The sequence below is a fragment of the Poecile atricapillus genome, chromosome 1 (genome assembly GCF_030490865.1).
Source record: "Poecile atricapillus isolate bPoeAtr1 chromosome 1, bPoeAtr1.hap1, whole genome shotgun sequence".
Taxonomy (NCBI): Eukaryota; Metazoa; Chordata; class Aves; order Passeriformes; family Paridae; genus Poecile; species Poecile atricapillus.
The window spans coordinates 135,632,173-135,647,806 of record NC_081249.1 but is presented as its reverse complement, the minus strand read 5'-3'; the positions used below and the strand labels follow the sequence as shown (position 1 = coordinate 135,647,806).

The 15,634-nt window shown below is 37.9% G+C and overlaps 1 protein-coding gene across 10 annotated transcripts in view; it reads right to left on the bottom strand.

Moving 5' to 3' along the window:
* Window positions 1-15,634, bottom strand: part of CHID1 (chitinase domain containing 1) — a 100,980-nt gene that overhangs the window by 84,672 nt on the left and 674 nt on the right. For 5 of the 10 annotated variants that reach the window (XM_058845197.1, XM_058845123.1, XM_058845192.1 and 2 more), the window contains exons 2-7: window positions 12,776-12,942; window positions 11,272-11,421; window positions 9,839-9,971; window positions 8,850-8,894; window positions 7,417-7,523; window positions 6,080-6,141 (exon numbers count right to left, since the gene is read on the bottom strand). In XM_058845197.1, the coding sequence (XP_058701180.1) occupies window positions 6,080-6,141; window positions 7,417-7,523; window positions 8,850-8,894; window positions 9,839-9,971; window positions 11,272-11,421; window positions 12,776-12,901 (623 nt within the window). In that variant the 5' untranslated portion in view covers window positions 12,902-12,942. Of the gene's footprint in view, window positions 1-6,079; window positions 6,142-7,416; window positions 7,524-8,849; window positions 8,895-9,838; window positions 9,972-11,271; window positions 11,422-12,775; window positions 12,943-14,097; window positions 14,167-14,813; window positions 15,607-15,634 lie in introns of those variants that run through there. The other 5 variants (XM_058845160.1, XM_058845152.1, XM_058845142.1 and 2 more) reach the window with 4 other exon arrangements.

Sequence of the window (15,634 nt, the reverse complement as noted above, 5' to 3'; positions counted from 1 at the left end):
ACTGCATTTTGGATACCTTGTAGAAGAGTTTACTTCAGTGCACAAGAGTGGGATGTCAATGCATTTGAAAGGCCTTGCAGAAGATATGAAAGGTTTTCATACCATTCCCTTCAGTTACACTATCCTTCAAAGCTCTGCAGTTTTCCAACTTCAGTCCCCTTTCTGCACAAATTTGGAGTCACTGCTCCCTAAAATTTATGCCTTGTCAAGAAAATTGGACAAAATAAAGCTGTCTACTTGAAGAAGAAATTGCCCTTTTCTGCCATTTCACTGCCTAGTTAATACCAAGAAATGGGAGTGAATTATGGCAAATCTTTGATTAATAGATTAATTTTTCAGGGACTAACATGAAGGATACAACTACCAGAAGAGTTTTTCCTCCTATACTCCTACCAACATTAATAAGATGCCTGAAGGTCATCTTCTGCAAAGAGTGACAAAAAAATCACGTTTTTCAGATTGATTCTGTGTGATGGCCATCTGTCAAGTAATGCTGGACTGATCAGAATATTGTGTGCCTTTTTATGTACCCTGTGAGAGTATTATGAGTATATTATGCCTTTTTCAGAACATATCTTGGTCTCTGGAGAAAAATAAACCCACCCAGTAAACCCATAATTGAGATTAGTAAGTGAGACATGGTCTTGTCTAGCTGTTAACTAAATAAGCAGGAGAACCTTTGCTGGCTCAGGTCTCTCAATATTTCTTCCATGTACATTTCTAAACTTTAATGCCATGAGATGAAGAACTTGGAATATTTTATTGTGAAATCAGGCAAAAAAAGTTTTAGGAAAAAAAAATCAGTTATTTAAGAAGTAGGTTTAAGCTATAAGAAGCAGTAAAACAGTTCACAATTGAGGTATCATCTGCATAGGACATCTCAGCTCATTTAGATTTCTATTAGGAGACTACTTTCCTGTGTTAGGGTAAAAGGTGGGCAGCTGAACCCTTTTTTACCATACAGTAATTGCTAGAATGAAAGGAAGCAGCATTAGCTAGATGCAGTTTTTCATCTCCAGCTAAATCTGATGCCACTGTGATTTGTATATAATAATTCTATTCCCAGAAAACACAGGGAAGAAGGAAGTACCAGTGCTACAGAGGGTACTTCAAAGTATCTGTATTAGACATCTGCAAGAGCCTGAAATGGTCAGTATAAAGCCCCCAAAAGAGGTCCACGCACATGTATAATAGCAATTCAGGTTCTTCAGATGGAACAGGTGTTATTTCTAAAATTAAGAACCTAAACAGAAGACCCTAATGCCATTTTATACATGTGAAAATATACAAAGTATGCATACAGCATTGCTGTGTAAGACTTGAGGCACCAAGGCTCCTACATGAACAGCCAAAGAAGAGGCTGCTCAGGATATCTAACATAAAAGCAGACAGATATAGTCAAGAACATAATTCTCTTATAAAAATTGATAATTTTGATAAATCAACATTTAATGGTATCCAAAATAAAGCAGCACAAAGGATTTATATAATGTAATACTTTAGTCTGCTAAGCATTACAGAGGAATTCTATAACCCCAAACCAGTGTGATTGAAAAATTTTTTGCTCTTGAAGAAACCCAAACTAGTCTGACTTAGTTCTGCTTAAGAAGACACAAAACAGAAGGTAATTAGTAAGCCTGAAACCACAGAATTTCATGTTTTAGTGGATGCCAGCAACATAACTTCTTAGCAACATTTCCCCTCATCTGTGATGCCAGCTAGAGTAAACAGGAAACTGAAGACTCTTCTTAGATAACTCCTTGGGCCTCAAAGGAAAATTTTCACTAATTTCTAAAGTTATGTTGAGTACCCCAAAAAAGAAAGGTTTTCTAGAAACATGCAAAGGGCTGAGAGAAAAGCATCTAAATGTACCTAATTTTAAGAATGATCAGTGATCACAGGTTCTTAAAGAGGCTGGTCAAAGGATTTATGTGTTACTGCAGAGCTAGTACAGTTACCCTGTTGCATGAAGATTCTTATGTAATTTAATAATCACAAAGCTTTTAGGCAATTTTTAAGCCCAAACATCAAGGGAGAGCATGTGTTACAAAAACGCCCATCCAATATTCAGGTTCAGCTACTGAAAAGAGGTACCTCACGGGGACACTTGCTCATTTGAAGTCGACTGAAAAGAGACCTTCAGCTGCAACTAATCCAGCTTTCTGATATGTGAAGTAGTTTTAAAATCATAGCCCAATTTATTGGTGAGTTAGGACACTAATCTGCAGGTTTTCAGATTCATTTGCAGACTCACCTGCTCCTGGGTGCACTCTGCTAGCAAGTATCACTGCACATTCTCTTTAGAGAGTGGCTGCTGATTTTGTAGCTGAAACATCATATCAAGCACAAGCGTTCCATAAGCAAATCCTTCTGTTGTCATTTTAAGCTGGATAAAGAAACCTGTGCTGTATCAAGTGTTCCTGCACCACTAAGGCAGCGCATTAGATAGGTCAGAGATCTTTTCCATAACACAGTTAAAAACATTACAAGAAAAATTTCCATAGCTTTTCCCTCAACACAGATATATGAAATATATAGAATAATTGAGTGCCATTTATTAATTTAATAGCTAGGTATGCACTTCATTTAGTTTTTGAAAAATGAGAACCATAATGATTCTCAGTGAAATATTTTCTCTGGATCAACATCACTGCTCTAACATTGCATAAAGCAAGCTGGCAGCTGCAGTGTATACCCATACATTTTTATGCATCTGTGTTGACTTTCAATAACCTGTTGCTATCTGCTTATGTGAAATTATTCATTGTATGTTAGGAAAAGAAGGGATTTTTTAAATTTTAATTTTAAACTAAAACATGTTCACATTTAATAACATGAATAAATTGTATCAGCTAGGCAGGTCTCCTCGTATTGTCAGACTGCTCTGAAAGTAGCTTGAAGGCAAAATATTTGTTCCCAGGAGCATCATTGTGATCTTTTGCCCCCTTAACTAGAAGCAGGTTAAGCTACTTCCAGGCATTTGACCTTGAAGGATCTGAATCAGGAAAGCCTGCACTGTACCTAACAGTTACGACAGATGCTTTATTTGAAGCATGCACAAATACCGTCCTACAAACCTCTCCAAAGGATGAGGGTTCATCTCTGTGCTGACATCCTCTGCGAACTAACCCCCACCTTTCCTAGGTTAAGAACTTGCTTTACTACCGGTGTTTGCCACTTCTGAAAGACACAAGCTGAGGGAGGATCAGGCGTGACTCACGTTACAATATTGCCACGTTGTGGGCTAAAGGAGGCATTGCACTGCTCCAACTCCAGCGACAAGTGAAGCAAAAGACCACCCATGCTTACCCAGAAAAAACTCTTGCTCTGCTACTCGAAATGAACTGATCCCAAAGTAACAGCATTCAAAGTGCAATAAAAACATAGGCTTGCCAATGTAATAAATTCACTTAATTTTGCCCCTTCAGATCTGTTCTAAGACTTGTTCCCTGCAAAAAACATTATTGGGGAAAACTCTTGGGACACTGGATAGCCAAGCCACCGAGCTTCAAAGCAAGTGATAGGAAAACACAATCTCAAAATGAAGACACTGCTCCCACAACTTAGAGGCACCATGAGACAAAATTTCCATGTAATGATGTGAGTCTCCTACATTCACAAAATAGCTGTAACTACACACTAAGCCCAGCTTCAGCTTTCTGTCTCAATTGGCATCATTCAGAATGCTGCCAGCCCAACCCAAGGTACTGTGCAACATAAACATCCTAACGATTTTTAGGGACATGGCAATAAAAGGAGGAAAAACCCACCAATGAGTTTCCAATTAAGCACTTAAATCAGATCAGGTTTGAAATGGAGGAAAACCTGCAGTTCCTAACTTCTATTTCCTTTTATACTTCCGTGACAAACAATCTCACATCTAAATTTGGATAATCCTAAACTGTTCTTCACAGTGGCCACATACGATTATGTGTTACCTACTCAGAGGAAAGGATCCAGTTACCATTATATGGTGTGAGAACTCTTTCCTTTTCAGAAATTATGGAAAATACTTCCCAATCCTTTCTATCAACAACAGACAGACAGTGAATGGAAGTAGCGTTTCACCTAAATAACATTCAGGTAACTGAAAGCTACAGCAACTAAACAGCAGTATCTCCTCTAGTATGCACAGTTTTTATGACACCTGTTTCACATTTCCAAATGTCCAGCACACAGATAAACTGTGCCATGGAAAGGGACCTGGGGGTCCTGGACTATGGGAAGTTGGATCTGAGCCAAGTTGGATCTGAGCCAGAAGTGCCCTGGCAGCCAGCAGGGCCAACCCTGTCCTGGGGGGCACCAGGCCCAGCATCACCAGCCAGGCAAGGGAGGGGATTGTCCCACTCTGCTCTGAGCTGGGGCAGCCTCACCTCCAGTGCTGGGGGCAGTTTTGGGTGCCAGAATACAAAAATGACATAAAGCTATTAGAGAGTGTCCAAAGGAGGGGCACGAGGATGGAGGGGAAGCTGTATAAGGAGCAGCTGAGGTCACTTGGTCTGGTCTGTTCTGGAGGAGACTGAGGGGAGACCTCACTGCAGTTACAATTTCCTCATGAGGTGACAAGGAGGGGCAGACACTGATCTCTCTGATAACAGTTGCATCAAGGGAGGTTCAGGTTGGATATCAGAAAAAGGTTTTCCACCCAGAGAGTGCTTAGGCACTTGAACACGCTCCCCCATGGAAGAGGTAACAGCACCAGCCTGACAGAATTCAAGAACCCTTTGGACAACACACTTGGACACATGGTTTGACTCTTGGGGATGGTGCTGTGCAGGGATAGGAGCTGCACTCAATGATCCTTGTGGGTCCTTTCCAACTCAGCTTATTCTGTGATTCTGTGAAACTGTTTTAAACCAACAGAAAGCAGTATTTTTACTATGCCACAAATAAACTCACCCTGGAGCTAACAGAAAAGTATGCTTTGCTCATGTGTTCCATTTGCAATACAGCACTTTCATGCCAGTGTGTTTAAAATTATGTTCAGTGAGTCTTACAATGACAGTTACACAGCCTGTCTTATATCTGTGTTAACTAATAGGAAAACTATTGATTTTACTTAAATACAGTAAGTACAATAAATAAAATGACCACTACCACCCTGACTGGCAGTTACTAATTGCTTCAGTCACCTTCTTGGCTATCTTATTAAGACACTGCATTAGGTTCAGAGCTCAGGATACAGATAAGCTCTTAGGAACAACCTGGCAAATTAGGAACAACCTAATTATAAGCAAGAGCATCTAGCTGAAGGATTACTCATTGCAGGGCAACTGATGGAGCCCTTTACAAAGCTAAGAAGATTCTGCAGTTTCAATTTTTTGTTCCCCAGTGTTAACTTTACAGGAAAAAGGTAGGACTGCTAATAGTACGCTCATTTTGAGAAGTAACTAATATATGCCATGAGACAGAAGCATTTGCCCTAACCAGAATAACCTGAAGTAACCATTTTCTGAAAGGTGAAAGCCTTCCATAATAAACTCTGCATTCTGTGCAGCTTCCTTGAAGCTGTTTTCCCCCAGACATTTTAGGCAACAGAGATCTGTAAGAAACACTGCACTTTACAGAAATGGATGCCTGGATTTCCTGAGAAACTAACACAAAATCTTCAGATTCCTGCACCAAATCATTAATTTCACCACCTTATTCTGAATTTTCCTCATGTAGCAGAAGTTTGGTGTTTGCCTCAGGTCTTCAAAGTCTCACACTGTTCCCAGCTTCACCCAGTAACCCAAACCAAACAATGTTATGATAAAGGAAAGTGCCAACATGGGAGTGAGTATGTTATTGATGCACCCTCTACATCCTCGTAAAAGTTACATCATGCAAAACTCAAGTCTGAAAGACTAACATGGCCTGCTAAACCCACTGTGAAGATTATTATGTAATCTTTGATCTCATGTAGAGTGAGGTAAACTCTTCTACTTACAACATTGTAAGACAAGCAGAACAACCTTTAGTTGTTCTAATATGAAATGTATTTATTTATAAAGACATATTCAAATCAACATGGACAAATTAAAAGGATGTTTTAAAGGAACTGATTTTTAGGAATTGCATCCTAGAGATTTATACTCACGTTTGCTTTTGATTTCCCAGCTGACTCCAAACTTCAATTACAAAACCATCAAAATTTTCATTCTAAATAAAAAGAATTGTCATCAACACACAGTTAATGACCATGTAGCTATTTTTCTTGTACTATTACAGATTGAACATGCTTTGTATTCTTACACCAGATTCATCTTTAACACAGCATTTCTTGGAGAAGTCCAAGAGAATCAAATAATTTAACAAACACAAACGTGCAAAAGTTGAAAATCTCTATTAGTTATCCATGATATCTACTCTTACAGAATAAACCAATATTGTATTAGGAAAATTCAGACACTAATGAAAGGTGGTTCTTAAACAAATCATTTGACACACTTTTACATGTGTATCAGGGAAAAAACCCCTTATCTCTTGAGTCTAAAGACATAAATGCTAATTTAGCATAGACTTGATTCCAAATATCTCCCACAATTAGTCTCCCTTTTGATAATTTATTCTTAGCATGATCAAGGATACTGTTGTACTTTAGTTGATCTCCTTAAGAGGTCAGATGTTACTGAGGACCTAAAATTGATGTATCGGTTACAAATTTTAAGAAATTACTCAGTTTAACTCTACATCCAACTTCCTCTAGAGCACTGTAAGATTTTTTTATGTCATGCAGCAAGTGAGAACTCCTATTCTGACAATAAACAGGCTGCCATGAATCAACAACCAATACCGAATATCTTTTGGGTGCAACTTGTCTAGTCCCACACATGGGATAGCTCTAAAGCCATTAGGAAAGGGGTTGGCCAGAAACCTTAGAAAAATTCCTCTTCTCCTCTCCCTAGTTTCTGAACATTTTGAGAAAACTGGTTGATCAGACCTGAGCAAAACTGTTCAGTAAAACATATCCAGTGAATGATTCTTGGTATTAAATTGGCTCCTTAGCTTTACCACACGAACCCTGAATGTATTCCTGTGCAGAAAACAATACTCATTGCACCCATGACACTTTTTCTGCCTACCAGAAAATACCACTAAGCAGTTTAGCCACAGCTCAATAATTATACTTTTAATAGAAATATAAGAGAAATTTAAAGCAGGCAAAAATCATGAGTGCAGCTGCCAATGACAACAAGGTTATGTTGATCAGACTGATGTAGTCTCACATTAGCCTCGTAGTCACCTATACTTAAGTGTTGCTACATTTCATATTTATAGGAACTGGACACACTATTAAGAATCCTGCCTCATTATTCTTTTGAGTCAATTCTATTTTGTAGAATGCAAAATCATGAGAAAAGAGAAAACATCTATTACAAAAGGAATCAAATATCATCTCACACTATTTTATAAGCATCATAAATAGTTTTTTACCTTGGCTAGCAGAACCATGTTCTTGGAAAGTTCCTCTATCTCATCTTCACTACCAAAAACACTCTCAAAGTCTTGGTAAGTCCAGCCATCAAACAAAATTCGAGGCACTATAAGGCAAAGTAGTCAATCAGTAGGGAAAATTAAGAATTTATTATCTATACTGGAATGTTTCTGCAGTAACAGAATACAGCAGATACAAGCAGAGATGACAGTAAAAATCATATCCCATAACTGAGATAATTGCTTTTTCACTCTGACCAACTTCAGCAGCATAGATAAACTGACACCGTTGAACATTCTTCTTCATTTTAAGTTTAGTTAATGACCAGCACTGACACAAGTTTTAAGAGAAAATACCTTCATTTGACTGAACGTTCTTAATTGAACTACCACTTAGGGCCTCAAGTAGAGTCCTAAACTAGCAACAACACAAGACATCAATCTTTAAGTTGTGCATCCCTTCTACCACAGTAATGAAGTACAAAAGTTCACCTCAAATTCTAATTTACTCCATACATAGCCCAATATCACTTCACTCTTCCACTCAACTCAAGGCCCTAAGACAAATTTTTACCTTTGGAAAGCACTTGAGCCTGTGTAATTTATTTTTCCAAAAACACAAAACATTAAAAACATAGATAGGAAAAAATTACTGTTGGAAGAGTCAACAATCATGCCCAAAGGAAAAGGCAATGGATTTTATGGAGCTGTGTCTAAGCCCCTTCTAACTACCATGGTTGTAAAAGAGTGCTTTAGAAAAGTATAGAGTGATTTCAAAAGCCTTATCCTCTGGCAGCTGAAGTACGTTAAAATATCTGACTGAGCATTCAATTTTTCTAATACATTTCAAATTTCATACTCCCGTCTGAATCAAGAAACATTTCACAGTTCCATATAATTCTTGCTATAAACAAATAAAAGAAGTCTAGCACAGCAGAATCTCTACAGCAATATTTGCAATTTTCCCTAAAGACACACTGTAGCACATCCCATGAGTTCCCAGCTTTAAGGGGAGAAAAGACAAACAGGACTTTTCTACTATCAAGCAGGAAAGTCTGACTGATTCAGATGTGGATTTATTTCTTTTTTCTTTTTAACTACACAGAACCCCAAGCAACAAGTTTGAAGACTTCTTTCCCGAGGGAGGTACACAGTGTTATATACTAGTATCCCTACAGGGAGGGCACTACAACCCAGGATTTATTCAGAGACAAGAAGCTAAGGCAAAATATAAAGGCATCAAGAGGGTCAACATTTCAGTTACCTAACTATCTACAGTTAACTGCTTTAATTTTTCTTCTCAGACATCTTCTTCATACAGCTGTGCTAAGGTAATCTTCCCTCCTGCCATACTGACCTGGAAGAAAGCCTTCCTTTCTCTCCTAGCAGCTAAAGATAAAAAGAAAGTAAACAATCATAAACCAGAGGCTCACCTATTTTGATGTTTTTGGAGGTTTTTCTCACATCTTTCATCCAGCCTGTCAAACAGTATCAAGTAAGACAGCTGATAAAATATAAATGATGTTGACAATAGCAATGTATTTTCAAGCATTTTTCAAATGATGTAGCATAGTTTCATTATACATATCTTCCTGCCACAGACTAGCAGTTCATAATCCACCCAGACAGAACATCCTGTGATGCACAGAATCTGAAGCCATGAGCCCGCACCACAGCATTCACTACAGCTTTAAAATACTCCTCTCCCAGCCCCTCCCTGCTTATTGCTGGCTCATCATGGAAACTACCCTACTCCCTACTTAGAACAACACTTCTGCAGCCACCAGGCATCACCTGGGAGGAATGTTTCACTTTTTCAGATGGTACTTCAAAGTGTCCCATCCACTCCTTCTGGCAGTCATTGCACTAGGATGAATTTGTTAGTAGGCACTAACATGGTAAGAATTATAGCTATTTCAAATGAAATTTCACATTCAATTAACTTCAAAACCACGAAGTAGTACATATTAGCTGAAATTTAAACTTGTTGCCACTTTCCTCACAATGAAGGGAAAAAATTCTCTTCAAATTAAATTTATCTTCCCTTTCTAAAACAAATTTGCCTAAAGCTTTTTGCAAAGCAATAAAACAAAACCCACAACAGGCAAATAGCTGCACAGTGCAACACCAAGACTGTTTTTCCCTGTACAGGATCTTTTCCCTTTCCTCTTTTAAGAGGAGCTTTGTGGATAGCATGGTGGAAAAGCCAACCTCCCTACTTACATTTTTTGACAAATAAACTATGTACACACGTGGAAGCAGATGAGGACAGAAAGCAGTTCACTCTGAAGAAAACCCCAAAAAATGGAGTGGATGAAAGTACTTCACCATGAGGCAGAGCCAGCAAAACCCACCTAGTATGCCAAACCTACCTAGTCACAACAATACTGCAATTCATATTCAAAGAAAAAGAAAATAACACCTTGATCAGCATCATGGAGCCCAGTGAACTGGAACCTTTCCTTCCCTCTCCTTTTCACTTGTAACCAAACCGGTGAGATTAGTGTAAATTTGTTTCCAAATATTTTAGCAATGTCATAGCCATGGTTGTTCCACTTGAAAAACAAAGGAGAGAAAAAACATGAGAGACTCAGAAGCAAGATATGCAGTTCACTTCACTTTTGAGCAATATAAACTCTTTAACAGAAATATAATCATCTGCTAGATCCTTCTTCATTCATTTGAGGAAACTTCATATCTTTATAGGATATTGCTTTCATTTAAATAAGAAAGTACTCTGGAAGCTCTAATAGCTACATGAAAGGCAATCTTCAAATTGTGCTAATTCAGCTGAACTACAGGAAGTTGCTTGTAGATTCCCACACAGTTTTGAATCTACAGACTCTGAATTTATGTTCAAGAGAACTTGAGAAAGGTGAAAATTTATAGGGCACCTATTTGTCTTTTGAGCAGTATAAGACAAAAACAAGTGAAAACTATCCTCTGAAAAAAAGGATGAAATATTTATCATTTAAGAAAGAATGCTTTGAAGGAGACAGAATAGCAAAAGACATCAGTTTGACAGCAGCATACAATTGTTACTTCACTGCAACTTCACCTGACTCACCACTGACAGGAAAATACTCTCATCCCTGTTAAAACCAGTGTTAAGGAAGCTTCCCTGTCTGACCATTCGCAAGCCACTCTTGGCAGTCACACGCCCACCACTCCAAACTTTCACTGCTGAGGGCAATTCCAGTGACTCCAGGGGCATCTCTCTTGGCTCCTTGCACACCCCACACTCAGACAGGGTCTCCTTACTGGCTCAGCCCTGGGTTTCCCATGGCATAGTCCCAGATGTCTGGATCCTTACAGTAATTTATTTGTGGTGCAGTAACACAGAAATAGCACCAGCTAGTCCGCTGGGGAGGGACGCCCAACAAAGGAATGCCCAGGTTTTGTACCCTCCATGCCTGGAAGAGTCTGGGGTCTTTCTGCTGAGCCCTTGGCTCCTGCTGTGCCTGAGTGTCCGGTTCCCTGGCTGGTGCCACAGGTCCCTGTGCTCTTTGCTGTCTGAAGGGTCAGCACCAGGTCACAGCTCCCACCCAGGCACAACCTGCAGCTCTCACTGCAACTGCACACCCAGTACATGCTCTAAGTGTATTCCTCAATGCCAGGGAGAAGAAAAACAATATAACCTAAACAGCCTCCGAGAGACAGATGGGAGAACAAGGGTTTGAGACCACCTGAACCCCAAATCAAGTCTCAAATACTTGTCTGGCTATTTGACTGTATTTAACCAGCAGCCCCCATTACTATAAAAATACTTTTATAGCAGGGATGCAAAGTTGCAGTTCAGCACAGTCTGCTGCATATTCATTCAAAGCACAAATTTTATTAATTGTATCAACTTACAGGAGTTATATATCCCAGAACATCTCCTGAGAAATGTCGTTCCTTCATCTTCTTGGAGCAATAACTTTTATGTTCCAGTATAATATCCTTTGCTTTTGGATCCACAACCACCAATCCCCGGTCCTGAACATTTTTATCAGAATGCAGCTTCTGTGGAGAGAAGACAGTTATTAGAACCAGTTATATGAAACAGCCACTTTCAATGGCAACAGACTTTAAAAACATTAGCAAAACAAATCACTTCATTAAACTCTGAGCACTCCTTTTAAATGATGCAGATTACTTTGATTTAGAACTGAAACACACAAGTCCTCAGAAATGATTGGTCATCATCGGTAAACTTAGTTTATTTGGAAAGTAAAATTTAAAAACATATTAAAAATATTTAATATTATTAAATAATATATTAAAATATATTTGATTTTATCTATTACAATAAATTAGAATATTTAATTTAATATATATTCTATATAATACATAATATATAAAATAATATAATTAATTATATATTTATTATTTTATTATATATATTATTATATAAAATAGTAATATTTAATTTTAAAGCATATTAAAAAAACAAAAATCCAAGATATTATAAGAGTAAAGAACATAATTTATGACAGATGATGGTGTTCTGTTTTGTAATCAATGCTTTCTGTCATGTTACTCAGAAGCTCTTAACCAAGAATTTGAAGACAAATTTTAAACTGGATATATTTTAATCTGAGAATGCTGCATTGTGGTTACTGAAGGTCAAGATTTTAAACACTCTTCTTTAGTGAAGATGCTTCCACTGACCTAGCAGATAAAAACAGAATGAGAAGATCTAGTAAGACGTGCATGCTGGGTACGTAGAAGCCATCTATTGATTCATTGTAAGGAATGTAGGGATTTGACCTGACTTAACACCTTGTATTACCCTCACTATCTGCAGATGAGATTTGCTTCCTGGTAGATGTTAAGCAAGTAATACAAACATTGACAGATGTATATGCATAATGACAGGAAACAACAACATGCTCAGCAAGTGAAGAGACACTTCAGCATGCTGGCTCTGCTTATTGTGGGACTCTGAATCACTTCTGCCTGCAAAAGGATTACTGCTCAGAATGCTCTTCAAACTCTTTCATCAGGATACAGCCTTCCCATTGGCAAGGCTCCATTCCACCAGTAAATGATCTAGAGCTCTTGGCCCAAACTACTGTTCCCCACCCTGGTTTCCAAAGGGATGGAAGTGTGTTCCCTGAAGGGACAAAAACTTCCTGCATCTGCAACTTGCATAGAGGATATAGATGCAGAAGTCTATATCATATGTTTCAAGAAATAAACATTTGTGACACAGAGAAAAGCTGAAGGAAAGAACAGTTTCAAGTTTTATCTGTGAATATAAGCTTCAGCAGAGATGCATTAACACTGTTTTAACAGAAGTAGAGGCCACTTACCAAAGTTCAATTAATTCATTGCACATGTTAGATAAGACAAAAATTTCAGTTATTTCCTTTACCTTTTCCTCCAGTTTTTTTGTAGCACCTTTCTTTGCATCTGTTTTTGACAGGGTACCTTCAGCTAGCCAGCATATCATGGCAAGAGAAAGTGAAGCACAGAGAAGCTTCATGGTGTTTTTCCCCATGTCAAGTTCCTCTTCTCCTTAGAACATAAGGGTTTGAGTCTCTGTGAACAGAGGAATATAACAGTTTCATTCAGTTTTCATGTCTTAAAAAAGTAAAGACATTTTCTTATCTTCTCCTGTTTAGAACCAGACTTATTAAGGTAGTACTGTTTTAATAGTGCTTTTGCTCTGGCAACGAAAGCAGATCACTGAAAGAGCTTATTTCTAGACTCAAACATTTTTTTGTCCCTTGTTTTAACAGCTGTATCACATGAAGTGGATTGGACTCTTGTAGCTTCCTTTTTAAAGAATCCCCCAGAAGAAGTACAACTGTTTATAGCTGAAACTGAGATAAATGTCTGCTGCACAGAACAATTATTGTACTACCTTACCTCTTCTATAGCAAATAAGAGATAACATTTGTTTCTGGTCCTATCCAGCCTGGCCAGTGTGTCATAAATTAATTAACAGACATAAAGAATTATAGCTATATGCTCACAGCTATGCCCCTTTAATGTAATAGGTGAAAGCTCTGTTTCAATTCCTTGCCAAGTCACTGGCACAGAAATTGAAGAAAAAAAAAGAAGGGGAGGAGGAATGTCCTTTTTGTCTAGAAGAATAGCTTGGACAGTTTGCCCTAGCACCAGGTAAAGGAACTGAGAATTAGTATACAACAGTTCTATTTATCTATCACACCTTGAATCTATAGGAAGACTTTAAAAAAAAATTCAAATATAGTCAGAGTTAGTTTTCCAAACTCTCCCCATTTAAAAGTCACACTGGTTTCCCAGCCTAGCTCCCAGCAGTGAATAAGAAAACACAGAAAAAAATATATGGCATTTGGGGAACCAGGGTTCTAGATCTGTATCAAGCTGCTTCTCATAAATATGAGATCCTGATGGAGAAGAAAAAAGTTTTTTTCCAATATTCTGAATTTTTGTTGCACTTAAAAAACTATCTTGCTTTCTATATTACTCTACCACTCACTTTGAAGACCTACAAGTTCATTTCTACACATATTTACAATACTTGTTCTACTGGCACTGGTAACAAGTGCTGCTCAAAGTTTGAGTACTTTGTTTTTGTACAAAACAACAGGTGAGGGATTCCACAACACCAGACTGAGGCTCTGAATACTGTGACAGAAGGAACTTTAAAGCTTCAATGGAAATGGACTCAATGAAACCGACATAAAAACAACAAAACAACAAACTTACTAGTATTTGGATGTGACTTAGCAGTGAGATTTTTAAAACCAGAAGTATTTATTGAAGTATTTAGGGATTCTGAAGGAAAAGAGAGGATTATGTGATTAGGCAATAAAGCAGAAGGATGATGGCAGAAGTGCTGAAAAAAACCAATGCCAGTATCACCAAAAAACATCAAAAACTTCACGTACAAAATGATTTGAAGATTTTAGTCAAGTTTTTTAGAAGCTGTAAAATAAAAGGATAAAGCCTTCTAATATTTCTTGGATCCAGAGAGTGTGGCAGAAGCTAAATTGCTATACTGCTTGAAATTCACTATTATGAATAATTAAGGTCTTATGCTTCTACTTTGACTTCAAGGTCACTGGTAACCCCCTTGTTTTCCACATTTTAAAAAATAAGACAAAGCAGGTTGTTTTTGATAGTATCTCCTATGTTCCATCTAGCTTGACAAGATCTATAAACTATTGCAGAGAGGAACAGTTGAGAGCCTGAACAGTCAATACAAGTCTTAACTATTTGGACAGAATATCAATTCTCCCAGAAGCTCATATATATTGATTTGGAGGTGTTTGATTTCACTTTCAGAAACAATCAGCAACAGTGTCCACTTCCCTGAAAAGAAGATAACATCTAACAGCTGAATAACAGAAGTTTAAAAAACCATCACGGAACTCTAATGAGACATCAAAATGTGCTCATTTCCTTGACAGGATCGTACCCACCTGTCAATTATTGTTAAGTCAACATCCACTCCTAGATTTATAGGAAGCACTGAGCCTGTGGCAAATTGGTTTCTGCTACTGACAGTCCATATCAACTCTTGGTTGGACACTTATTTTAATAGCTTGTTCTTTAATAACATCAATGAAAATTTAAGTAGATGGCATCACTGTAACTCAGAAGATGAACTGGTCAAACTTTAAATAGTCTTTATGGAAAATACAAGCATGCATTTTGCAAGATTTACAAAACTAAACCCTCATCAAACTTTTCTTCTACGAACTCTCCACCATTTTTAACACTTCTCAAATTAGCTGAACTCAGTAGAACTGTCTGAGCCTGGCACTCTTTGTTTATCTCCTCCATCACTGCAAAATGCAAACAGAATTGAAGACTGTCTATGTCCTTGTCCAACTGATACTATGGAGAATTTAAAGCTTAAAATATCATTTGACAAACTGATCTGAAGCCCAGGTTTCTTTCTCTTAGCCAGGTCACAGATGTTGCTTAACCCCAGCCTCCACATGAGGTAACATAATTTTGGTCAGCTGTTTAAAATTTGTCTTCATTTTTAAAAGCAAGTAAAGCTAGCACAGAATTAGGCTGTCCATAATAAGCAAGCAAAGAAACTAAATGGATGGTACACAACACTGAGCTAATGTTTACAGTGTATTTATAAAGAAGAAACTAGATTCTAACTACACTTGCAGAAAGAGCCGGCATCACCTCGTGAAGAAAGCCCAGGGAGCATACCGCTGATGCGTTTTTAAATGAAAGCAATAAAATCTATACTGGGGAGTGAAGAGTGAGAACAAATCCGTTT